The 25016-nt window shown below is 60.1% G+C and overlaps 1 protein-coding gene across 4 annotated transcripts; it reads right to left on the reverse strand.

The window, feature by feature from the left end:
• Window positions 1-13397: 13397 nt before the first annotated feature.
• Window positions 13398-23212, reverse strand: ICOSLG (inducible T cell costimulator ligand). Of its 4 annotated transcripts, none has more exons than XM_023630269.2 (7): window positions 23028-23207; window positions 20999-21039; window positions 19497-19856; window positions 18499-18792; window positions 17245-17412; window positions 16369-16403; window positions 13398-15398 (listed from the first exon to the last, which is right to left on the reverse strand). In XM_023630269.2, the coding sequence occupies exons 1-7, from the start codon at window positions 23039-23041 to the stop codon at window positions 15348-15350; spliced, it is 963 nt and encodes a 320-aa protein (XP_023486037.1). In that variant the 5' UTR covers window positions 23042-23207; the 3' UTR covers window positions 13398-15347. The 4 variants fall into 4 exon arrangements, with proteins under 4 accessions (XP_023486037.1, XP_023486036.1, XP_023486039.1 ...); XM_023630268.2 differs by having other exon boundaries at window positions 17225-17412; XM_023630271.2 differs by lacking the exon at window positions 16369-16403 and having other exon boundaries at window positions 23028-23212.
• Window positions 23213-25016: the final 1804 nt, after the last annotated feature.

The raw sequence follows: 25016 nt of genomic DNA on the forward strand, positions 1-25016 counted from the left end.
GAGGCACTGGACCCTATCGGCCGCGGTCAGAGTGCACATTTGGAATGTGCTTCTCAGGAAAATACATCCCAGTGGCCCCAGTTCCTTGCGGGCTGGGGGAAGAGAAATGTGTGCTGGTCTCCTGAAAATCTCTAGAATTTCTTCAGAGATTCCAGCCTACTTGTGTCCCCAGTCCTCGGGGGGGCCTGCCAGGTTCAGACGACTCTGACCAGCTTCTGCAGGAGTCCCCAGACGCCCCCTGCAACTGCAAAGAGGCTCTCGGGCTGGCTTCCACAGAAGGGGCGCCAGGCCTCCAGGGACGAGACTGGGACCTGGGGCACGGCCTGGGGTGCCCCCAGGGCTGTTGGCTCCAGGCTGCACCTGCTTCCTCCAGTTGGCCCAGTGTCTGGCCTGGGAACTGGCTGGCATCAAGCCCCCTGCAGAGCAGCAGCCATGGCTCCTCAGCCCCTGCAGGACGGAAGGGGCCCCAGGGCCAGGGTGAGCCAGCCGGCGCATTCACCACGTCACGCCCAACCGCAGGACCCCCAGCCTGCTGTCCTCTCCTGGGACCCGGCTGCCTCCCTCCCCAGGTGCCTGCTGCACTCCACATGGCACTTCCCACCCAGACTTGTTCCCTTGCTCTCTGTAAACACACCTCCCCTGCCAGACCCTGCCAGGCTGGGCTGTGTCCCTAGTGAGGAGGCAGAGGGGACCCAGACATCACTCCTCTCAGGGCCGGCCTAGAGTGGGTGTGAGGCCAGGTGGGTCTGCATTTGAGAGGGACCGGGGTAGAATGGGGGGACGAAGTGGGGAACCACTTCCCCCAGGTGGAGGGCTTGGCCCTCATCCGTCGAGGTGCTGTTTGCTGAGCACCTGTGGTGTTGCTGGTGATGCTACAGGACAGGTGCTGTCCTAGGCGCTGGGGACTCCAGATGGAGAGGACAGAGTCCCTCATGGAGCTTGTGGCCTGAGGCAAATGCAGAGCGGTGTGGCCGTGAGTGCTGTGGGGAAGGGATGAGAGTGAGGGGAGCGGGGCCCCTCTGAGCAGAGACAGGCTGGAGTGAGGAGGGTGGGCCTGTGGATACCTGGGGAGCAGCATGCTGGAGACGGAACAAGTGTGGTGCAAGGGTCCTGGGGCAGGAGGACTCTCGCAAGCTGAAGGAACTGAGGGAAGGGAGGCAGGAGAGGGCAGGAGATTGGGGCTGCACTGCGGTGGTTTGGCCTTTCAAGGTGGGAAGGACACCTGCAGTCCTGGTGTTGAAGGGAGAACTGCAGGGAAGAGGGAGGGGGAGGGCTGGGAGGGAAATGGCGGGGCTCCGGGGTGCTCTCCTAGCAGCCCTCTCCCCAGGCTCCATCGCCGTGCGCCACCCCGTCCACCCACGCCCACATCGCAGCCTCCCATTCAGCCGCAGGCCTGTGGGTGCTGCGGACGCCTCCCTTGGGTCCCCCCAGAGCCTCAGACCCACTGTCCAACCACAGCATACCAGGCCCCGGCGCCAAGCCTGCAGCCCCGGGGGACAGTGGGCGTAGACAGGCGCATCTCACCTGTGCTAGGAGCCGAGAAATGATGCCTGAGAACTGGGTGTAAGGAGCAACAAGCGTTCAAAGAGGAGGGTGTGTCTCCCACGGGAACACTGACTCCTCCTGGGGTTTCTTTTATTGCCTGGGGACACGGTTACACCCTGTAAACTGTAGATAACTGAGAGGGTGTAGCCGAGTGTCAGGAGTGTCATTCCCAGACTCTCAGCCTCAGAGAGACAGGTCCACGCCCTGACCCCCGCACCAACAGATGCGCCTTATTTGGAAGGAGAGGTGCTGCGGCCGTAGTTAAGGTCATGGAGCCCAGGAGACAAGGATGGCTGGCAGCCCGCCGCCGCCGTGGAAGTTGGGAGAGGCGTGGCAGGACGCTTCCTCCCTGCCCGCAGAAGGAACCCGCCCCGCCAACAGACGCCCTGATTCAGGCGTCAACTCAACACTCAACCTCTGGCCTCCGGAACAAACTGCCAGAGAACAAGTCTCTGTCGCCTGAAGCCGCAGCCTGTGTGCCTAGTCCCGCAGCCCCGCACACTGACACAGCACGCAGATCCATTCTGCCCCAGGAGGGCCGACCCGCGCCCCCGCCCCCCGCGGGAAGGGCAGCTCCCGCCAGTGTGAACCACCCCCCGTCCGCCTCCCTTCCCTCCCGCCCCCGCCGCACCCACCCCCCCCCCCCGGACATTCGTGCCTTTTCGCTCCTCGTTTGAACTGGCTGGAACATGTTACCAGTTCCCTCACTAAATGGGAGTCAAATAAAATCTGTACCATGCATTCCTTTGCTATCTGTATGAGAGTCATGCTTTGGCCACTTTTTGAAGATTATCTTCTAACTATTTAGGGATTGTGAAATAGAAACTTCTGGATATAAAATCCGTCTCTTGGCTGCTGATCCCAGCACCTGCTCCATCTATTTACTTATGATGTAAGAAAATAAGTCAGTCGAAGTGCTTACGGGGTGATGCCTTTTAGTCCCATGAGGCAGGTCAGCTTCAAATCAGAAGGAAATGAGCTCCGCCAGCTGGGCTGTTCAGGTCTGCTGCGGCCCCCGGATGTGGGCCCTGAGGAGGAGACACACACGGGAGCCTCGGGAAACGGCTGTGACGGTGCGTCCGGGGGGCCAGCTCGGGGGCACAGGGCTCACTTTCCTGATGTGGCAGCCCACCAGGTGAGGTCATGGGGCAGGAGCCCCCGCTGGCCCACCCGAGGACCCCCAGACCAGGGCGATGCTGGGGGCGGATGGTAGGCCTGTGTCTAGGGGAACGTGGTTCCCCCTGCACCCGGGGCCTCCTCAGTGGCAGCGCAGGGAAGTCGCATCTGGTTCGTGGGCTGTGAACCTCAGGGCCTGCTGCACCTGGTCAGCCCCAGCCACCCCAGGCAGCCAGCCGGAGGCCTGAGCAGGCTGTGGCCATGTCCAACCGCTGCCGCCAGCCCCTCCTCACCCTCCGGCACCTGCATCTCCCCACGCTCAACTCTCAGCTCCCTCAGTTCCAGGCTGTTGAAATCGAGAACGGCAGTGACCACATAGTGGTAATCCTAGCGGGTGTCGGTTGTAGGCTGGGTTCAGCATCACTCTGCGGGCCTCACAGAGCCCCCTTGGCAACCTCTGCCCTCTCCTGAGGCTCGTGACCTGGGCCTCCCCGCTCACCCTACAGTGGCCGGCCCAGCCGTGCCCCACTGACTGCACATATAGTCACCTGAGGCCCGGAGTGAAGTCATTCACACTGTCCAGCACCTCCCATGAGACACCGAGCCCTGCACGGCACACTGGTCACCAAGGGACTGGCCACCACCAATGCCCCCATCTCTGCTGAGCCCGGCTCCCCCCAGCCCAAGTCTGCAGAGGCTCCCGGTCCACAGCTGCTCACAGGCGGCTGCCCAAGCGTTGACACCTCACTGCTGTTTCCTCCCCTCGATAAACGCACACCTGCTGGTTCGCTAGACTTTTCTGGAGGTGTTTTCCAAAGTTAGACAGCAGATTCAACTCCAGGGCACGGCGGGGGAGGGATCCGAGGTGAAGAACAACAAACAGACACAGCCTCTGTGCCCAGGAGCCGGCTCGCTCGCTCGCTCCCTCATCCGCTCACACGCTGGTGCTGGTGCGTTTGTCCTTCACTCGCTCTCTCCTTCACACACTCGCTCAGATGTGCTCGCCCTCAGGCTGCCTCAGGCGTCTGGAGGATGGATGTGCCCCTCCACGCAGAGAGTAACCACCACAACCACCACCAGTGGCCTGGCTGGGTGACTCGGAACCCCCGGGGGCAGACGGCTCGGACACAGCTGTTATCTGGGGACACGGCCTCATCTATACAAGTTCTCACCTGGGATGGTTTTGACCCACCACGCCTGGAGACATTTTGGGCTGTCACTACTGGGGGAGGCGCAGGTGGGGGCCGCGGTGCTGCTCAGCCTCCCACAGCCCGGCACGGAGAGCGACGCGGCCCCAAGTGCCCGTGGTGCTGACCGAGGAGCCCTGCTCCTGAGAAAACCCTCCATTAGTTCTTGGGCGGTGTCTGGCTTGATGATGTCACTGGCGTCCACTGCCCTGTCTGTGAAGTGACCCTCATCTACCCATCTGTGACCGGCCCTCTCCTGCAGGTCCCGTATGAACCCACTTTTCTCCCTTTTCAGCCCCGATGCAGTGGGCCCACCGTCCACATTGCCTCTGCCCGGTCACTCTCTGCATCCCTTCTCCCTCCCCGGAGAAGCTGTTCTCAGCCCCCCACTCCATCCTGGTGGCCCCTTGGGGGGGCTTCCTGCCCTTTTTCCTGGGAAACACAGCGTCAGAATGAACCCCAGAGGGTGGTGGCATTAAGGCCCACGTCCCTTGGTGCAGCCCTGGGCTCCGTCAGTATCTCTTCTGCTCCTCACACCACCCCAAGCCCCATGAGGGATGCCAGGCCTGGGTGACCCATTGGGGCCCAAATTGCTGCTCACTGTCCCCTGCGGAGGGGATGGGACCCTGTCACATTAGCTGCGCCTGGAGCCATGGGGAAGGCTCTGTTAGGAGCTGGGGCTTCCCTAGGAGGAAGGGGCCCCTGAGGCCCGTGTGAGCTGGGTGGGTGCAGGAGGGGAGGAGAGGCAGGGCTGGTAAAGGGACACCTTGGTGGGGAGCTTGTGATGGGTGAGAACAGGGCCTCTCTGAGGCCAGGGATGGCCGGAGCCCATGGAGAGGGGGCAGAGGGAGCCGCGGACCCTGACCCATCACGTAGGCTGGAGAGGCCGGTCTTGTCTGGCAGGTGGCGTGGAGCCCCGCAGGTTTGGAATGGGAGCACAACACAGCCATGTTGCTGGAAGGTGTGTGAGGCTGGACCAGGGAGGCAGGGATGCAGGCTCAACTTCGGGAGGCTGACCTGGAGGATGTCTCCCTCACGGGTGTCCACCTGTATGTCCCTCTGTGTCCTCCTCCTGATCACACAGGGGCAAATCCCCCTGGTCCCACAGGCAGGATTGTCCTTAAGGAGTCATCCTGGGCATGTTATTCTAAATCTTGCTTTTTCGCATATCTCCAGGTCAGAGGATAAAGGTCTGGCTTATTCCATCACCACAGAGCAGGGCCGCTGGGGTCAGGACCACAGAGATGGGCCCTGTGGGAATCAGGACCACAGAGCAGGGTCTCATGGAGGTCAAGACCACAGAGCAGGGCCCCATGGAGGTCAGGACCACAGAGCAGGGCCCCATGGAGGTCAGGACCACAGAGATGGGCCCTGTGGGAATCAGGACCACAGAGCAGGGTCTCATGGAGGTCAAGACCACAGAGCAGGGCCCCATGGAGGTCAGGACCACAGAGCAGGGCCCCATGGAGGTCAGGACCACAGAGATGGGCCCTGTGGGAATCAGGACTACAGAGCAGGGCCCCATGGGGTCAGGACCACAGAGCACAGCCCCATGGGGTCAGGACCACAGAGCACGGCCCCATGGGGTCAGGACCACAGAGATGGGCCCTGTGGGAGTCAGGACTACAGAGTACGGCCCCATGGGGTCAGGACCACAGAGATGGGCCCCGTGGGGTAGGACTGTGGAACACAAGCGCAGCACCTGCACATGGACATCTGAGGTGGCCATTGGGACCTCTGAAGAACAAGGGCACTGACGGGTCATTTCCAGGCCTCTCTGTGGCTGAAGCACAGGGACATCAGCCACGTCAGACTCAGTCGTCTGGGAACAGATTCTGGAAGAAGGCTCCCCGAGCTCTGGCCCAACCTGAGAGCAAGGTCCAGGCCTCTCTCCTCCCCTCCACCCCTGCAGGCAAATGGACCATTGACTCAGAGCCGTGGAAACCACCCCTGCCAACAGCAGGTGACCCCAGCCCTCTCGGTGGCAGGCCCCTCAGGGCTAAGAACCTGAGATTTGGGACCTTCCCAACAGCTGGCGGAGGTGGTGTCAGGAAGGGATGAGCCCCCCCCATCCTGCTCACCCGGGCGGCGCCCTTGTGGACACACATGCCAGTCCTCGGCCCGCCCCCCCCCAGCGCAGAACACTGAGGGATGTGGAGCCTGTGCCGACAGGCCAGGCCGTGGTTGGCAAACCCGCAGGGTATTGTCAGCCACCTGTGACGCGCCCAACCAGAGCCCGGATGACCCAGGACCCCTGTGACTGGAAGAGCCCTCCTTGGGCAGTGGGCTGAGGATTCGGACAAAACGACCCATGACCAGGACTGGGAACAAGGAGAGGGGAAGCGAGGAACATTCACTGTGTCAAGGAGTGAACGGCTTCGTCAACTTATGATATGTTCCAGCTTTTCAAAGGAAGCCCAGCAACCTCAAGATAAGCCCAACCGTCCTCCAGCTTGGGGAACGGGCCGGGGGGGCCCCAGTCCCTGCTCACCACTGGGCAAGACCAGCCCGGGGGGCGGGGCGGGGAGCACAGCTACCCCGTCTCCAAAGCCACTCCTCCGCAAGCCTCTCCTGACCTCTGTGGGAAGAACGTTCCCGGTTTCCCCACCAGCCCCGGCGCTGGCCCAGGTCCACCCACTTAGGGAGATGACTGATGACCGAACATGCGTCATCGCTCCAGCAGGTCACTGCTCCTCAGCGGGGGGCGTGAATGTCATGGCGGCCAGGATGAGTGAATGAATGAAGGACACAGGGGGGAGGTTTGGACACATCACCTCCCCAGAAACCTCTTCAGATGCAAAGAAAAGGAGCCCTCCAAACCCATCACCTTGTTTGTTCTCTTCCAGAGCCCTGATCTCTCGCACATCATCTGGTCCGCCTGACTTGTGCATAGCCCACCTGCACCCCCCAAGGGCTGGAACAGCTCCTGCCACCTGCTCAGCACTCAGTGAACATCCGTCCCCTCCTAGGCGGGTGGTGAATGAATGAATGTTGGGTGAATGAATGCATGTCGGGTGAACAAGCCAATGTTGGATGAACGAATGAAGGAGCAGAAGCCCCCTCCTGTGCAGCACCCAGAGTCCTGTGCCAGGACAGTTCCACAAGAAGAGAAATCTCTTGCATCTGGGACCTCACAAAAGCAAACTCGGGTACTCAACTGAGAGTGATAAAAATAGAAGCCAAAAAAAACTTTTTTAACGAACTGATGGAAACTCCCTTCATCAAAAGGAGCCACTATAAGTCAAGCCACAAAAGTGATGTGTCCAGGAGCTAAAGTTTCTTGAGCAAACAATGCCATCTCTGGGGATTTCTCTGGGGAGAGCCTGTGGGAGAGGGAAGTCTCCTCAGGGAGCGGCAGACCTGGGGTCTGCGTTCAGGGCAGGTCCTGGGAAAGTAGTCCTGTAGGAAAAAAAGACACTGACAATTCCTTCCTGGATTTTGCAAATAAATGATGGGTCCCATGCGAAGGGTTGTATTTAAGGGAAAATGTCCCTGGTCAATTTGTACCGAGGATTTTTTTGGACAGAACAGTGCATTTGGATAGGAAAGGCAGAGATCCAGGTAAATAATTTGGGGAGGGTCCTGGGCTAAGAGTTGGGCATCAGAGACCAGGGAGCAGCATGTGCTGGTAAACGGCTCTCCAGACAGAACCGAGCTGACACCCAGCCCTGACGAGCGAGCGACTGCCAACTTCTACAGTGTGAACACCCCTTACGGTCACTGCTGCCATTTGCAAGCCACCAGCCCTTTCACTCCTGGCTGCAAAGTTCCTGAATCTTTAGTCACTGTCTCCCTGTGCCCAGGTCTGTGGCGGGGGTGAGGGGGTGGGGTTGGCCCAGAGATCCAAGCCACCAGGGGCACTCTCCCTGGTCAAGCTCCAGCAGGCTCGGCCCCCGGGTGTGAGAGCCACCTTAGACTTTGCACCTTAGGCTTGGGCCCAACTCAGTTACTGCCTTGGGTCACAAAGCCCCGGGGCCTCGTCTTCTCTCAGCAAAATCCTCATTCTGCTGCCTCTATAAGCTGCGCTCCCCGGTCCCAGGAGCCAGGCTCAGTGCTGCTTCCTGGAGCGTGTGCACCAGCAGTTCTCAACCTGGGAGGTTTGGAAATGCGATGCCTGGGGTCTTCTCCAGAGCTTCCGACATAATTGGCCGGGGATGGAACTTTGCTAAAAGCTCCCAGGCCGTCCTAACGTGACCCCGGGTGTGTATCAGCAATTTAATCTGCTGGGGGCACACGCAGGAGCCCGGGTGGTGCAGCAGGCATGTCTTGGGCACAGCGGAAAGAGGCCCCTCTGTGGAACCGGCAGACTCTCCCATTAGCCGTGTGATGGGCGGTGGGTTACACTCGGCTTCTTGGCCGCTGGAAGGGGCGATCGTGCTTGTCCTACCCGCATGTCAGTATTGTTACAAAGACCCACGAGCTGTGACTTCTAACGTGCAATGCAAATGCTAGTCGTTTGTGCTGCGGCTTGAGGAGGAAGACAATAGGCTAACTGGAGGAGGCTTGTTTTCAAAGCCGGGGGTGTCGGCGCCCACAAGCGACAGAGTGTGACAACCTCGGCCAGTGGGTGAGCACCTGCCCGGAGCAGCCACCATCTTGATCAAGGCCTTGATCCGGGCACAGCCTGACCTCTCAGGACGAGCTGGGGCAGACGCCCCTCCCTTCCCTCTCCCTCCCTCCGTCCCACCCTCCCCCACGGGCTGGACCAGGAGTGGTCCTGGGGGACCAATAGACATCCGAGGCCCCTGGGGTTTGGGTATAATCTCTTAGATGTTCTTGTCTGAATAAATGAGCCCAATCTTGTTTCTATGAAGTGACATCAGGTCATCAGCCTGCGAATCTGAAGGAGTGAGTCCAGCTGTTCTGGAATTTTTCCAGAAAGAAATTGCAGTCTTTTTGAAATTTGATATAAATCATTTAAAAACTCCTTTGGGAATTTGCCTAATCACATCCTTTGGTTGGCCGTGGTTTCCCGGCTAAACTTGAAGCTATGTGGCCGCGTGGCCCGTGGCCCCCATGTGCACCTCCCTGATGACCTGCCGCAGGGACGCACATCTGCACATGAGATGGTAAACCTCGCCCGCTGGCACGCACAGGGCTCAGGGTGTCCCTGTCGCCTGAGAGGGACAGACCCTGGAGCATGGGTGCACATCCTGACTGGCCAGCGGCCCTGGAGAGGCCGTCTCTGGGGCCCGCACAGTGGGCAGCCCCGGGCACACTGCCTCTGAAGGACCACAGTGGGCAGGGGTCCAGGAGGGACCTGACGCCCCTTCCCCTGACCTCGTTGGTCTCACCCTCGTATGGGACACCTTGCAGCCTCTCTGGGAAGCTCGGAGGGGCTGAAAGCCGTGACTTGGGCACATCTCTGGGAACGCGAGTCCCTGTTTCACTTGAGCTGCACGCATGGAGCGGATCCCAGGGGCCAACAGGGACAGTCACTCCTCACTCTGATTAGAGGGGTCTGCCTCTGTGGGCCGGGCCTCCAAGGTCCTTCCCCCACCAACCTCCTGCTCCAGCCCCACGACAGCTGGAGGCTTGGGGCAGACCTGTTCCTGTCTCCACGGGGGGAGCACAGTCCAGTATGGGAAAATGCTGCCCCTTTTCATAGACGGCAGGCCCTAGCCCTGCAGAGAAAGCTCCTGGTCAGGAGAAGGACAGCAGTGTCAAAGGCAGACCTAACATCCTAATAGCATCCTGTCATTTTCCAACACACCATGCACCCTTTCTCATGCTGTCCTCACAGAGACCCCCGAGCTGGGCAGAGCACGGGGCACACCTGCGTTTTGCACAAAGGGGCTGAGTCACTTGGCCGAGCACACAGTGGGTAGAGGGGCCTGGCTGGCACCCCTACCTCAGGCCCTGGCCCCGAGCGGTGGCCGCCAAGCTGCCCTCATACCTTTGCAGGAACCAGGGAGCGCCCACATTTCTCCCTGGTCTCGAGGGAGTGCCGGGCTGGCTCTGGGAAATCCTATGTGCTTCCAAGGGGCCTTTCTGACTTGACTTCTGGGGCTATGAAAGTGTTACTTCCTCTTTCAGACCCTACAGGCAGACAGGAAATTCAGGGAGGTAATTTTAACTAAAAATCTGTTGCTTTTTCCTCTAACTGGGCTGGGTTTTATTGCAATTCTCCCTGCGGCTTTTGGCCGACTTTGTCAAGGATGCCCCTGGCCACAGGGAATGTGCCCGATGGTTAAAGCCTGTTGCAGACCAGCCCCCAGGACCCGCCGCATCCGTCCTGGGTGCTTTATTCTCTCACAGCGGGTAAGGCATTCCTGGGTGTCTTCCATCATTAGGTAATGTTTTATGGACAATCCTTCCCAAGTTCATGGGATCTCACTGTCCTTCAAGGCATGAAGTGCAGCTTTTCCCAGTCAGTCCCTGACCCCCGTTCCTGACCCTGGACAGCGCTGCCCCCTCATTGGCCCATTCCCATCTGGCCCCCTCAAGGGACAAATTAAATTTAGGAGGTGACATAAGCTCTATTCCTTCCTGAAAGAGTGTGCTTAGACTCACAGGAAGTGATCTTTTTCAAATTTGGAGGTTTTATTGGAAGTCGAGCAGAGAACTCCATCAGTTATGAAAGAAAAGCAGGGGGCTCCGGGATCATGACTGCAGGCCAGGAATAAACGGAACATTTTCCCAGAAGTCTGAGATGCCGCACACCCTTGTGCAAACAGCCCCAGCAGGTCGAGTAGTGGAGGGCAGATGTGGAAAGTCCCTCCCGATCTTGGGTGCAGGCTCCTGGGCAGGGGTGAGCAGGGTCGGAGGACTCCGTACCTTCCTGTGGGATCCTGCCCCATCCCCCTGCGTATCATGCTCGCTGACACCATCCCTCAAGGCGAGAGGGCCCCGGGCCCCTCAAAGCTGATGGCCTGTCCTGGTGTCCCTTACATGGACTGCACCACTTCCAGAAAACGAATTGCAGTATCTTGGAAGTCGGGACACGCCAGACCCTGGCTGCCTTCTTCCCGGCCAGGCCTGTTCCCCGAGACAGGCCCTGGATCTTGTTGGCGTGCCACGCATCGCTCGCGGCTAGGTGAGGGAAAAAGGCTAGGTTCAGATGCTACAATTTCTGCCACCCTCTTTTCTAGGAAGTGATTTTTTTTTTAAGTAACCTTTTCCCCTGTAATCTAAAGTGGGGCTCTCATGCTTCTTGATTCTGGAGTCTGGACTGAAATCTTCATTGGCGACTTTTCTCTCTGGGCCAAGGAGACGGCCGGTCTGCACGGATCGTGCTCCCTGTCAGCAGGCACCGGGGCCCTGCAGGGCAGGGGCATTCGCAGCGATGCCCCGGCCTGGCTGACGGGGAGGGGCGAGGAAGCCACTGAGGACACAGTGCCTGATGTTGGGGCTAAACGGCAATTGCCGGACCTCGGTCCTCCAGAGCCTGGCGAGTCCTGGGCCTGAACCCTGTTGTTCTCATGGGGCCCCTGCCTGGCAGCCCTGGCCACACACTGCATCTTCCCCATCACACCTTCAGGGTCGGCCACCTCTCTTTCTAAGAACTCCCCCATCCCCCAGCCTTGTCCTCCACCCCCGGCTTCCTCCAGCCTCGACTTGGCCCACGCCTGGCCTTCCTGAGACTGAAGACAGGCCGCGTCCAGAGGGCACATCCTTTAGGGGGCTGCCCATGCACCTGAAGGGGTCTGACCCAGTGGGGAGGGGGCGCGGGCCCCAAGGAAGGCCCAGAGGAAGGTGGGGTTCCCCGGGGCTGCCCCTCCCCAGCTGCGGCGCCAGTGGGCGGGCAGAGCCTGCCTCCTCTCCTCACCGTCACATGCTCGGGTGTTGACTCCAGCCCGACCCAAGTCCCACAGGTTCAAGGCTGGCTAAGAGCCGGGGCAGCTGGGGTCACGGTGAGGCTGACACGGGGCAGCAGGGCCAGTGGCCAGTGCAGCGGGAACCGCAGTCTCCTGCTGGGATACTGCGTGGGGAGATGCTCCCGCAGGGGCAGGACCTGACTAGCAGGGGTGGGCTGGGTTCACGTGGTGGGTGCTCCCTGGAGGGGAGGCGTGAATAGGGCTGTGTCCGTGCACAGTCATCAACGAGGGCGAACCCGGCAGGGCGGCACAGTGCCTGCAAGCTGTGGCTGAACAGTGTCCTGGAAACTCCGAACGTGGCCGTGTTTAGAAATAGGATCCCTGCAGATGTAATTAGTTATGGGGAGGTCACCCTGTGTCAGGGTGGGCCCTGAATCCAATGACTGGTGTCCTGTAAGAGGAGGAGAGGACACAGACGGAGGACAGCACAGAGACCGAGGGGTGTAGCCCCACGCCAAAGGTCACTTGGAGCCACCAGAAGCTGCCTGAGACACGGCAGGGTCCTCCCTCCCTCAGGGTGTCCACCCCAGAGGGAACCAGCCCCACCGACACCTTGACCTTGGACCTCCAGCCTCCAGACTGTGACAGAGTGGGTTCCTGGCTTTCTGGGCAGCCCAGGGCCCTCGCGGCTCACGGCCTCTGCAGCGGGTGTGTCCCCAGCGCCCTGCCAGGCCCCGTCACTGCACACATGGCACACACGCCCTCCCTGTCCGGGGCCCTGGGCTCCTGGGCCCAGCAGCCTTCTGCGTAGCATTTGCTGAGTTGTGGTGTCTGCTCCTGTCCCCTCATGGTGGTTTTTTTGGGTTCAGGGAGATGTCGGCGGGGGGCCCTCCCTGGGTCTGCTGAGAGCAGGGGTCTTCACTGTCCCCCCGTCCCGCACCTGGGTCCACTCATTTGGGACATTTTGAACCACACGTGTGGCAGTGTGCTCTCTGGGAAACTGCTCCTTCATCAGTCCTCGGTTCCCCAGGTCACCCCGCTGCCTCTCGGAGCACAGACCCCACTGCCTTTTGGGCGACCACGCCCCCCCCTCACAGCCCCGTCCCTGCCTGGGGAACCCCCACTCGGGTGTGACGCGGCAGCCTTGGGCACCTGCTCCAGGCTGACCTCGGGGTCAGGAGGCCCCAGAACATGTGGCGATGAATCACACTCTCAGGGTGGAGCCCGGTGCTCGGACCACAGCCCGAGTGGTGGGGTGGGGACAGGGAGGACATGGAGGAGGACAGTGGGCTCCAGCCTCTGACCGAGGGTGTCAGACCCAGGGGCTGTGCTGGGTGGGAAGGAGGCTGACGACCCTGACCCGGAACATCCCAGGCCTGGCCCTGTCAACCATGAGTCACCTCTCCTGTGCCACAGCCAGCCGTGGGCAGGAACCACCGTGTCAGGCGGCAGTGCTCCCGAGGCCCAGAGCAACGGGGACAGGAGGGAGGAGATCCACTCGCCCTGCCCCCCATGGGCAAGTGCCCTCACCCTGGGACCACCGACTTGTGGGTGGCATGCTTCTCTGCCATGGGCCATCCTGTGCCAGCGGCCTCTACCCAGTGGAGGTCAGCAGCGACCCCCAAATGGGACAACCCAAAATGTCTCAGACTTGCCCAGCGTCCCCTGGACGACAGAACCGCCTCTGGGTGAGAACCACTGGGGCAGAGGCAGGTGCCCCAGACCAGTAGTGAGGATGAACCGAGATGACCGGGCACCACCCGCTGTGCTGACTGAAGCCACTGGACACAGGCACAGCTTATACCTGTATTTGCTTATGTCAGTTTTCTGAAACAGATGTCAAAATACTGGCATTCAGCCTGCCTGCAACACAGCATATGGAGTGAACAGCGGTTACTCAGGCTGGAAGGGCGAGGGGTACCTGTGTAAGCCTCGCAGACACCAAAGTGCATTTCGGTCCCCTCTAGAGGCACGCCCGTCTTCCCCAGACCCGAGGCCCCTGGAGGGGCACGCTGGAGCAGTGAGGGAGGGGGAGCCAGGCCACGAGGGTCCGTTGGGACCAGCGGGAAGATGATGACTCAGTGTGGAGAGCACGGCCTCAGCCACCCCAAGGGTCTCCAGGGGCCGCTCAGGGTCTGCGGGGGATGGCAGGCCAGGCCTTGAGGCTGCAGGGTGGTGCAGGACCCTCGGCCCAGGCTTGGGGTGGGGTGGGGCGTGTGTCCTGGCGTCAGGCACCCCAAGCGGCTCCTTGGGCTTCTTCGCTCCAGATGCCAGTTGGCAACATTTCTGTCCTTTTAGAAACAACGAGAGTCTTCTAATGCTTTCACGTTAAAAGTCTGGGTACCTCCCTCATCACACTCATCTAAAAGCCGTGTGAGGGCTTTCTGGTACAAAAACAGATAGACAATTTCCTGTAGCAGTATTGAACTCCGCTTCCCCATGGACGCCCGTCCTCACTTTGGCTCCAAATCTGGGTCTAGGATGTACGCCTTACATGGTGTCAGTGCTGCCTGACCCCGGGCGGAACAATAGGCCCCATTCCCCTGGGGCTGCACACCTGGGTACCCAGAGCCTCCTCTGCAGAACCTGCTGGAAAGGTCAAACTACTAGGTCCACTCTAGGCACCAACATGGAAACTGCCCGGGGAGGGTCAGGGCCACGGGCCGCACACCTGTGTGGACTTGGGCCACTGTCCAGCTCCCATCACCTGGGGGGCCTGCTGGGCTCCGAGGACCCCGGCATTTGAGTCAGAGGCCACCATTCGACCGTGCAGGTTTTGGAAGGAGGTCACGCGGGGGGCTGTGGGCGACCAGCGCAGAGAGTGGCAAGGAGCTGCCCGCCCCGCGCTCGGGAGGACCTACTGACTCACTCTGAGAGGCCGCTGGGGGCGTGCCCTCTCCAGCCACATCGTGGCCACCCTGAAGGACATTGATGGTCACATGTCCAAGCCCGTGTCCCCTGGAGATGCGTGTCCTCGGTCCCGTCCGGGCAGTGTTTCTGCTTCTCCCGCAGCAGAGCCGAGCGCCCGAGAGGCTCCTGTGTCCCATGTACGTGGGGCCTGGCGGCAGACTCTCTTCTCGAGAAACCTCATTGTGCTTTTTAGGAGGGAAACCTAGCTTTTGACCAAAACCAACAAGTTCCCAGTGAATTCCGGGGGAGTCTTCCAGGGGTTTTTCGGTGTTGACCATTTCCTGCATTTGCGACACACCCACGTGCACAGACACGTGGGTCCTGCCCTCAGGGTGGGGTGGGGTCCTCATGGCAGAATCGCAGTGAGCCCCTGCATTTCCGTCTCCCAAAATGCCCGAGTGACCTCCACCCAGCGGAAGTCGTCCTGGAAGAGGGTGGGTGCCCCTATTCTTCTTTGCAAACGGGACGTGCTTCCTCCGGTCTCAGAAACCCCTGTCCCCTGGCCGTGTCTGGGATCCTGAGAAGAGTTTCACGGCTTGTGGGGAGGAGCCGTCCCAGGCCCCTTTCCCCTTCTGGGTTCAGCAGCGAAGGCGAGGAGCCCACTCCCTTGGGACATGCGTGTCCCAGAGCTGTGGACCCTTTAGAAAGGGTCTCATTCCGGTATCAGGACACTATGCAGCATGTCCCCCCTGCGCTCAGGCGTGGTCCTTCCAGGAGAAGCCCCTGCATGTCCCCTCCAGGCCGCAGAGGCTCCAGGTCCATGAAGTCCCCTTTTGTCACCAGCCACCCGAGTCAATTCTCAAGCTGCCGTCCGACGTCCCCCCGTGGCATCTCACAGAAGCCCTGTCCACATCTCGGGGGGTGAGTTCTCATCACACGCGGTCTTGGAAGGAGAGAAGAAGGGAGACAGATGAGCCCTGGGCCTGCTCACCTCTGTTTGGGGGGCAGAGGTGGGGTTCTCAGGACTCAGGACGGTGAAAACCGAGGCTGAAGCCTCAGAAGCAGCTGCCTGTGAGCAGTGCACAGCGCCTGACTCTGCAGGAACAGGCCAGCCCAGATGTCTGAGCGAGCCGTGCCCCAGAGTCACCCAAAATGGGCTCACGCGGGCTGGGGAGTGCATCTCCCGCAGCAAGTCAGCCAGTGTGACCTAGCTGCACAGGTGGGACCACTTGTGGTGGGTGCTGTGGGCCAGGCACTGTGCTGCAGGTTGTGCACACCTCAGGACCCCCCTCCCCAGGAGGACTCCTGCTCATAGGTGGAGAAATGGGGCTCAGAGAGGTGCGGTCACTTGCCTAAGGAGTGGAGCCGGACCAGCCTGACTGCAAAGCCCTGGCCCCTAGAAGCCCAAGACACCTGCTGCTGGAAACCGGGGACCCCGTGTGAATGTTTCCCCAAATCAGGATGAGAATCACATCGACCTTTGCTCCCAGGACTGTGGGGTGCGTGCCTCTGCCAGGAGACACCAGCTAACTGCTCTATTACAAGGACGTGGTATCTGGACTCGCTGGAGTCCCCTGCAGGGAGGGGCGCACGGAGGCAGTGAGGATGGAGAATGGAAGCTGGGTGGAGGTGCCCGGGGGTCAGCGTCCCAGGCTCTGTGTGTGTTCGGAATGTCTGTATGTCAGTGAGTATACACAAGGACAGGACCCATGCCAAAGGGAGCCAGCAGGAAATACCCTAAGCCTCACTGGGGGTTTCACCGAGTCTCTGAAAATGGAAACATCTATTTCCTGGTCATCAAGTATTGCTCGTGCCAAAAGGCAAACAGCAGAGGAAGCCAACAGCCAGGCTGGCCGGGGCCCCGTAACCAGCCCGCTTTCTCCACAAGCCTCCTCCCCTCTTGGCAAACTCACCGGTGAGCTCCTGCCTGGGCCCCGCTGCCAGGCACCTGCAGAGCAAACCACAAATGCTCAGGATGGGCAGCAAAGGCAGGGAGGGGCCCCTCTAAAGACCCCAGCGCCCCCAGTGCAGGGAGACCCTTTAAGACACTCTGCGGCCTGGCCAGATTGGCAGTGGGGCCGAGGGTGGGGGAAGTATTTCTGGGATGATGGAATTGGCAACACACTGGAAACTCCAGGACGGGACGTGGAAACTTCCTTCCATTGGGGAGGGCTCCAGCGGTGAGCTACCTCAATCCAGCAGCAACTGGTCCATTTATCCGGGTGCTGCCCTTGTCCCCACCCTCCCAGGGGCCCAGGAAGAGCCCTACTTTGTATTAGGACCCTTGGGGATGCCCACCGACCTCTGCCCCCAGGCCGGCCCTGCAGGCCTGTCTTGTGACACGGGGTCGTCACCGTGTCCACATTCTGGGCTCTTCTGCCTCCACTGTGAGTTCCGCTACTTTGGTTTACAATCAAAACCCAGACTCAATGGATCTGTCTTTGGGTTTGGCTGGGGTTGGACAGACAGCCTTTGTTAGGATTGACGGCAGCTCAGCTCCCACAGCAATGAAGTGCGTCCTCACGTCTAAAGTCGGAGTCCGTCATTCCCATCCCACCCCTGGAAGCCAGGCCGTTTCAGGAATGTGCAGCCTGAGGCGTCAGGGCTTCCAAGCCACATCCTGGAGCTAGGGGGCTGCTGACGCTCACGAATGTTAACGCCGTTAAAACTGCCTTCGTAAGAAAGCAGCATCTTGAGGAGCTTGTAAACAGGGCTTTGCTTTGAAAGAGGCAAACGCTCACACTGACAGAAGAAACATCCGCCATCTACCTCACGCGCCCGTCGGGTACCTGTGCCGCTTCTGCCGGGGCACCTGCTCCTGCACATCCAGCCTGTGGCCACGGCCACAGCCACGGCCAGGGCCAGGATGGCCAGGACGCTGAACAGGGCTCTGTTTCTCTCCTCGTGGGTCTCGGTGGGTTTCTCTGTGATGCTGTCCTTGGTCCCAGTGAGCATTTCTATGAGAAAGAGGAAAACAACCCAAGACTTAAAGGGGAAGGAGGAAGGGGGTCTCTTTCCATCCTGAAGAAGGGAGCACTGGACATAGCCATTCCAAAGAGCTGCCCTGGCATCACGCTGTGAACCCCAAAACGGAGAAGGGTTCTCACTTCAGGGGGAGCCTTCATCTCTCCAGGGGTCTCAGTCTCCCCACCTGCCTGTGTGGCTGTGATCCCAGCCTAAACCTCCACGCCTGGGGAGGGGTGTGCAGCATCAGACTCATCTGAGTTTTAAAATTTAACCGAATTTAATTTTTTTCTAGCTTTATTGCTGGCTTTTAAAAAAAAAAAAATCAAGGTGGAATTCACATAAAATTCACCTTTTTAAAGCGAAAATTGAGTGGCGTTTAGTACATTCACAGTGTAGTGCACCCATAACCATTGCCTAGTTCCAGAACTTTTCATCACCCCAAAAGGAACCTCCACACTCATCAGCAGTCACTCCCCGCCCCCGCCCCCAGCCCCCGGCCACCTCTAAGAGGCTTTCTGTCTGTACGGGTTTACCTACTCGGAACACTTCACATCAAAGGAATCACGATGTGGGACCTCTGCGTCTGGCTGCTCTGACTAGGACAATGTTTTCACGGTTCGTCCACGTTGTGGCGTGTGTCTGCCCTGCATTCCTTTCTGCGGCTGAACGCTATTCCACCACGTGGACGGACCACATTGTGTTTACTCCTTTACCCGACCCCGGGCACGGCTTCTTTCCACCTTTTGGCGATTGTGAATGGTGCTGCCATGAGTGCTCACGTACAAGCATTTGTTTGGGTCTCGTTTTCAATTCTCTGAGGCACACACCTAGGAGTGGGATTGCTGAATCACATGGAAACCCTACATTTAACTTTTGAGGAGCTGCCAGACTGTCCTCCCCAGCGGCCGCACCATTTTACATCCCACCTGCAGTGCAGGAGAGGTTATGTGAGGGTCCTGCTGGCGGCACCCCCTTGCTGCAGCAGGCGGGGCCCACAGACTCCATCCCAGAGGCCCCTCGCCTCCCACTTCCACCTGTCGTCTCAGCAGCGGCGGTGCAGACCCCGGGGACCTCACCTGTCTGGCTGCTGACGGTCAGGTTTTGGTGCAGAAGCACGTTCTCTATGCAGCAGCCGACGTTCACGTTGGGGCTCCACTGGATCTTCAGGATGCTGACCACATCGTACAAGCCCCTCTCGTTCAAGGAGACCGTGTTGTTCTGCAGGGCCTCGTCCAGCAGGCTGTTGTCCGTCTTGTTGATCCAGTAGACATTCGGCCTTGGATAGCCATTTGTAGACGTGCACGTAAAGGTGAGCTCCTTGTCCTGGGAGGGGGCGCTGGGGATGCTGACCACGGGCATGCTGTAGTTGGCTGCAGGGGAGAGAAACGGGCAGTGAGGGACCCCAGGTTGTGAAGGTCAGAAATGGAGGGGTAGACGGCACCGAAGGCCAGGCTACAGGGAGGTGGCCCGTTGTGCCCCTGACCCTGGTGGAGAGGCAGGACCAGGGCTGTGGTCTGGGCAGTGGGCACAGGCCATTGGAGTCCCCCCCTTCACCCTCAGCAAGAGGCTCCTGAGCCTGGAGGGCAGTGACTGGAAGCTGCTTCCCTCTCCAAGAAGGTCGGCCTCATCTGAATCTAGTGACACGGAGACTCTGTAATTCATCTGAAACAGACACAGCCCGTCTCTCCTCTGCACTGGGCCCCGAGCAAGCAGGCTGAGCAACTTTAACTTTCTTCCTAAATTCTGATCTCATTTAGTGCCTTATAGCGCGCTCTCTCCCAATTTCATTAAAAAAAAATCCAGTTGGAGTTGAATTGGAGAGTTGGAGGCAAAGATAGCCAGATGAGGGCTTCTTCTGAAACAGGCCGCCTGAGGTTACGGAAACCTCGCTTATGAGCCGAACAATTTTTTAACCAGTTCACCTTCACACACGGTTCAGCAGAAGCCCACTACGAGAGATAGGATTTTCTTTATGGGAAAAAACAGGTGACTGAGCCAGAAAAAGGGTCTTAGGAATCTTTTTCCAGGACGTAAGGCTGGGATGAAATCCGTTCTGTCAGCTGCACGGCCTTACCTGCCACGTTCAGCGTGATCACAACTTGCAAAATCTCCATCGGTCCTAAGGATTTCCTGAACACCAGGCATTTAAACTTCTGGGCATCTTGGGGGGTGACATTGGACAAAAGCAGAGAGAAGTCTCCCTGTTTCATGCCTTCCAGCGACAGCCGGGCCCGGTGCCGGTAGTGGTCATCGTGGTGGCCGGTGGAGCTGTTCCCAGAGAGGTAGTAAGCGACCACGGTTTCCTGTTGGCCAGGGACACTGATTTGCCAATAAACAAAAAGGTCACTTAAATCAAAGCTGTTTTTTTCTGGGTAAATGCAGGTGAGATTGACATTGCTGCCGACCATCGCTCTGACTTCTTTTTCTTGAACATCTGCAACGATTCAAAAAGTACAAAATTTGCTTTCCGAGGGTGGCTCCTGGCTTCAAACTCACTCTACAGGGGTGGGGTAGGTAGCTTCTTGGTTGCAAGACTCAACCACTAAGTCTGACTCATTTCTGTAGAAAAGGAATGTATAAAGACGCACACAGGGAGCCGGCCCTGACGGCCTCGTGCTTAAAGTTCCATCACAGTCCACTTTGGTGGCCTGGGTTTAGTTCCTGAGCACAGAACCACACCACTCATTTGTCAGTGGCCATGCTGTGGCCAGGGCCCACATAGAAGGACTAGAAAGACACACAACTTGGATAGACAACTATGTACTGAGGCTCTGGGAAGGGGGAAAAAAATACACGTAGCAATGCAATCATATTTTAGAAATTCAGACACCTACAATAAGCTGCCCCAACGTATCGTCCGATGTTATTTCCTATTGTATGTAGGAGGCTAGCATTGGGAGAAGTGGGGGCCTGGGCCCCTCTGCACTATTTTTGCTATTTCTTGGGAGTTTAGATTGAATTCAAAATAAAAAGGTTTTCTTTAAAGTTCAGCGTTTGAAAGAAAACATCAGTTTCTCAACAACAGCATTATAATGCCGTCTGCACTACGTCTGAAAAGGCTCATGTAACGTATCAGTGGTTTGACCATCGCACAGCCACTTAAATGCCTGCAGGGAAGGTGGCCGTGTCCCCTGACCCTGCCACCCTCAGGGATGGAGGGCCCCGCAAGGCCTGGGTCTCGGCTGCAGTGCCGCATCCCTGCTCTGTGCTCTTCTGGAAGCTGGTGGCTTTGGGGGCTCCCCAGGGCTGACTGGGACGAAGGTGCCGGGAGAAACAGGAAGCCCCGGGCTCCTGGCTCATCTGCAAAGCGGAGGGGCTGACACGCGTGGGAGGAAGTGCATTCTACCTACGCCAAACACAACATAAAACAGGACTCCCGGGTCTGGACAGCCTTCCCCTTTGTGGCCTTCAGTCCCCCACGTCACCCCGGAGCTGGGGGCCCGGCTGTTTCCTAAGGGCCCTGTGGTGAGGAGCCTGCTGACGTCAGCATCCTGTGGTCCCCACTGCTCAGACTGGAAGGCCTGGAAAGCTGTCTCGCTGCTGCTCACACCCAGGAAGAGCTCTGTCTGAACTTACCGGCTTGCAGGCCGCTGAACAGCAGTAGCAGCAGTCTGAGACTGGAAGAAACAACCAGAAACGCAGATGAGTCCCACTGGCAGGCTGCTGCTCTCGGGCAGGAGCCGGGTCCACCCACACGGAAATGTGACACATCCACAGCCAGCCAGCCCCTCGGCCTAGGCCCCCTGGGAGCTGAGGGAAGGGAGCCAGGACCACGTCCTCCCGGCCCGGCACAGCATGTCCCTAGGGGCTGGCAGCCCTGCACCAGGCCAGCTCCTGAGTTAAGCAGCCCCCACCCCCTGTAAAACAATGATGAGAGTGTGATGATAAAAGGCGGCCATGGCCTTCCACTCCCTGGTGGCCCAGCCTCACAGGGGATGCATTCCAAGAAACTCTATAAAATCGGGAAAAAACACTTTCAAGGTATTTATATCAAAAGCTTCATCTAAATTTGGAGAGTCAGAGAAGATCTAAGACACCCGATGGCAGGGGCAGGTGAGCTGCAGGACTACCCTCTGGAGGAACACGATCATTCTGAAACCCAAGCTGACGGCTCCTCCCGAGCTGCCGGAGGCCAGCAAACCCCTCTCGTGACTTCCCAGGCTCCTAGCAGCCTCAGTTTGGGAGGCTCTGCGCCCTGCATGCCTCCGCCTAGCCAGCCCCTCCAGCAGGCCTCCCAGGATGCCATGTCCCCTGAGCTCTGGACCCACAGAAACCTTGCTCTGCCCCCACAGCTGTCATGTGAGTCTGCATGGAGGCACATCCCATGCAGGCAACCTCAGGCATGCACTGCTGTCCTGCCTATGCCAAGCAGGGCCACCAGGGGGTCGCCCACACACCAGAGAGGCCACAGCCTGCCAGTGGGCGTGGCCTCTCTCACTGTCCCCGTTGGGGCCACCATTTCTGCTTGAAGGGATGGCTTCCAAAACCTCCACCTAGTCTTAACCCCACCAGCCGTCTTTCCCACAGCCAGAGCAACCTTCCAAAATACAAAGCTGTGAAAACCCTTCTGTGGCCGGCTTTGGTCTCCTATGGCGCCCACCCAGTGGGTGCTCACCAGGCCCACTGTGTCTCTGGTCAGGGTCCAGGGAGCACGTGCCCTTCAGGGCCTCTGGGGGCTTTCTGGAGGGCACCAGCATCTGCTCTGGGCTCTAGCAGGGGAGAACAGTTTGGCTGCTCCCCAGGTACCGCCCCTTTGGCCCTCCTCCCACCCTGCTGTCATGTCTGGCCCCGTCCCACCCTCCACCCTGGCCCCCACTACCCAGGCCCCTGCCCCTGGCTCTGGGTGTGGACGGCTGTGATAGTCTAGTAGTTTTATTTTCCTCTCTTAGGGAACAGTGTTAACTACCTCTATTTCTAACTGGGAAGACTGGGCATGGGAACCCAAGTGTGGGCAGGCTTTTGGGCTGTGTGGGTGGGACACATAGGGATGGAGTGCCTCACCAGCTCATCAAGGGGGACACAGGCTGTCCCCCCTACAACATGCCCTGAAGGGGATATTTTGGCAAAACGTTGGGAGCAAAGCCGTCAACCACCCCCTCAGGCCGGGAGGAAGCCAGGAGCCCTGGGCTGGCCCAGGCAGTTCGGCTCTGCTGATGCGGGAGGGGGGAATCCCAGATGAGCAGGGGGGAGGTGGGGGCCGAGGGGGGGGCGGGGGCGGAGGGCGGGGGGGCGGAGGGGGTAGTGAGCATGTGTGCGGTGCGTCTAGCCTCCTTCCAGCTTTCGCTCTTTCCCTTCCCTTCTCAGGGACCCCGCCCCCAAGCACACCCACGCCCTGCGGTCCACCCCCACGGCCCGGCCCTCCCCGCGCCTTCCCCTGGGCGGATGCCACCTGCCGGCAGGTGACCGCGTCGCCCGCCCGTCCCGCCCGATGTCGCTCCGCTCCCTGGCGGCCGACCCTCCGAGCGGACTCCCCGCCGCCGCCCCGCCAGATGAGCGGGGACCCCGGCCGCGGACTGCAGGGCGCGCTGGGCCCCGGCCCCGGCCCGACCGCGGCGCCCCCGCGGCTCCCGCCGCTCCCGCCCGGCCCGTCCGCCCGCGCGCTCACCTTCTCAGCCACATGGTGGGAGCGGAGAACTCGGAGCGCGGGAGACCTCAGGCCGCGGCAGCCCTCGGGCCGGGCAGACCTCCAGGCGCGGGAGCCCAGCGCCCGCCGCGTGCCCGCCGAGACTGAGCGCTCGGCCGGACCCGGCGCAAGAGCTGGCCCCGGCCCCGCCCCGGCCGCCGCGCCCCGCCCCCGGCCCAGTTCCTCCCGGGCCCCGGCCGCGGGCGGGTGCGGCGCGGCGGAAGCTCGGCCGCTGGGAGCCTGCGAGGCCCACGGGGCCAGTCGGGGGCCTGAGCGCCGGAGGTGCCCCGGGACGTTGCGAGGGCGATGGTACCGGGGAGGAGGGCGGCCTGGAGTGCTGCGGCTGGGCTGGCGCAGCTGCAGGGGCCGTGAGGGGCCAAGTGATGCCCCCAAGGTGGCGCAGGGCGTCCGCGCCCCGCAGCGCCCTGGCTCCCCCCGCCCCCTGCGCCCCGCCAATGCGGCCGCGCGCCCCTGCCCCGGGCGGGCGGGGCTGTGTCGGGACCTCCAGGTCTTCTGTAAAGCGAGCGCTGCAGGACTGCTGAGGAACGAATGAATGAAGTGGGGGAGGAGGGGAGGCAGGCAGGCCCCACCTTCTAGTCCAGCCTTGGGTCTCCCCCGACAACTTTGTTCTCCTGTCCTTTACGGGGTCCTGGGCCACATGCTGCGGCATATTTACTTAGTAAAGCCCTAAGAAGCCCACCGCCTGGAAACCCACTCATCTTTGCTCCTCTAAGCTTCTGGGGCGTGGCACCCTGTTTTGTGGGAAAGGCTGCTCGGAGCCATCTCCTCCCTTCCCCACCCCGCCCAGCTCCCCCCACTCCTCCTCTCTCGGCCCAGCTGAGTCAGTGCTCCCCCTCCACCCTCTGGCACTGGCCGGGTAGGTGCCAATGAGGTGAAGGAGGTGGGGCCACGAGGGAATAGGGTGCCCCCCCCCCCTGCAGAGGCCTCCCTGGAAGGGCCTGGGGTCCCAGGCACCCCATCTCAGGTCTGGAAGCTCTTGTCCGGTGGAACGGGCAGGAGGGGTGGGTCCTGCTGCCCAGGCTGATGGGGAGGCAGAGGCTGGCCTTTGGGGGTCAGAAGAGGGCAGTCGGTAAGGTGAGGGCAAAGCCAAGGGGGGCTTCCCTGGCCCCAGTCACCTCCCCAGGCTGTCATTCATCCAACAAAGATTTCTCGCTCGAGTGCTGGCCAGGTCCTATGTGAGCACTAAGGAGAAAGCTTAAAAAGACAGACTATCTGCCCCGTAAAAGTTAACATTCCTGAGCAGACACGAACAAACAAGACTAGGAAGGAAAGAGACGGGCCGGGAGGTGGGGACACGTGCTCCTGAGAGTACGCAGGAAGAGTGGGAGCTGCCGGGGAAACGGTGGCCAGGGAGGGCATGCAGTCCTGAAGCCGGGCTTCATTCCTCCCTGGTCAGGCTAGGGGACTGGGATGGGGGATTTAAAGAGGTGGCCACCCTCCCTTTTAGCCGGAAGGGCAGGGCCGGGGGTCCAGGCCAGGGCTCAGGGTCCAGGGTCCCGTGAGGGCAGGACAGTCTGAACTTGGGGGTGCGAGGGCGTCGTGAAAGGGGCACGGTGTGGGGGCCGGGAGGAAAGGTAGGATTTGGCTAGGAGAGCAGGGCGTGGGCATAAATTAATTCAGAGAGGGAGTCTCAGGACGCTTCCCATTCCCGGAGCTAGAAAACCAATGCGCACCTTGAAAAAGTATAGGGGTACAGTCGAGGGGGCACAGGCTGAGACCCAGAGGGGCTGGAGGGGGCGTGATGTTGTTGGTCTTGGATCCTCTCCCCCTGGGTCGGCAGCAGCTGGTAGAGAAGGACCGCGTTTGGGGGCGGCCAGCCCCAGCATCACCCGCAGGTGCGGAGGGAGGGCGGCCACCTCCCGAGCCTTCCCGGTCCAGCCCCGCCCACAAATCCCGGGATTCTGTGATTGGGCAGGCGGAGAGGGGAGGGGCTGCGCTGATTGGTTGACG

The sequence above is a fragment of the Equus caballus genome, chromosome 26, assembly GCF_041296265.1.
Source record: "Equus caballus isolate H_3958 breed thoroughbred chromosome 26, TB-T2T, whole genome shotgun sequence".
Taxonomy (NCBI): Eukaryota; Metazoa; Chordata; class Mammalia; order Perissodactyla; family Equidae; genus Equus; species Equus caballus.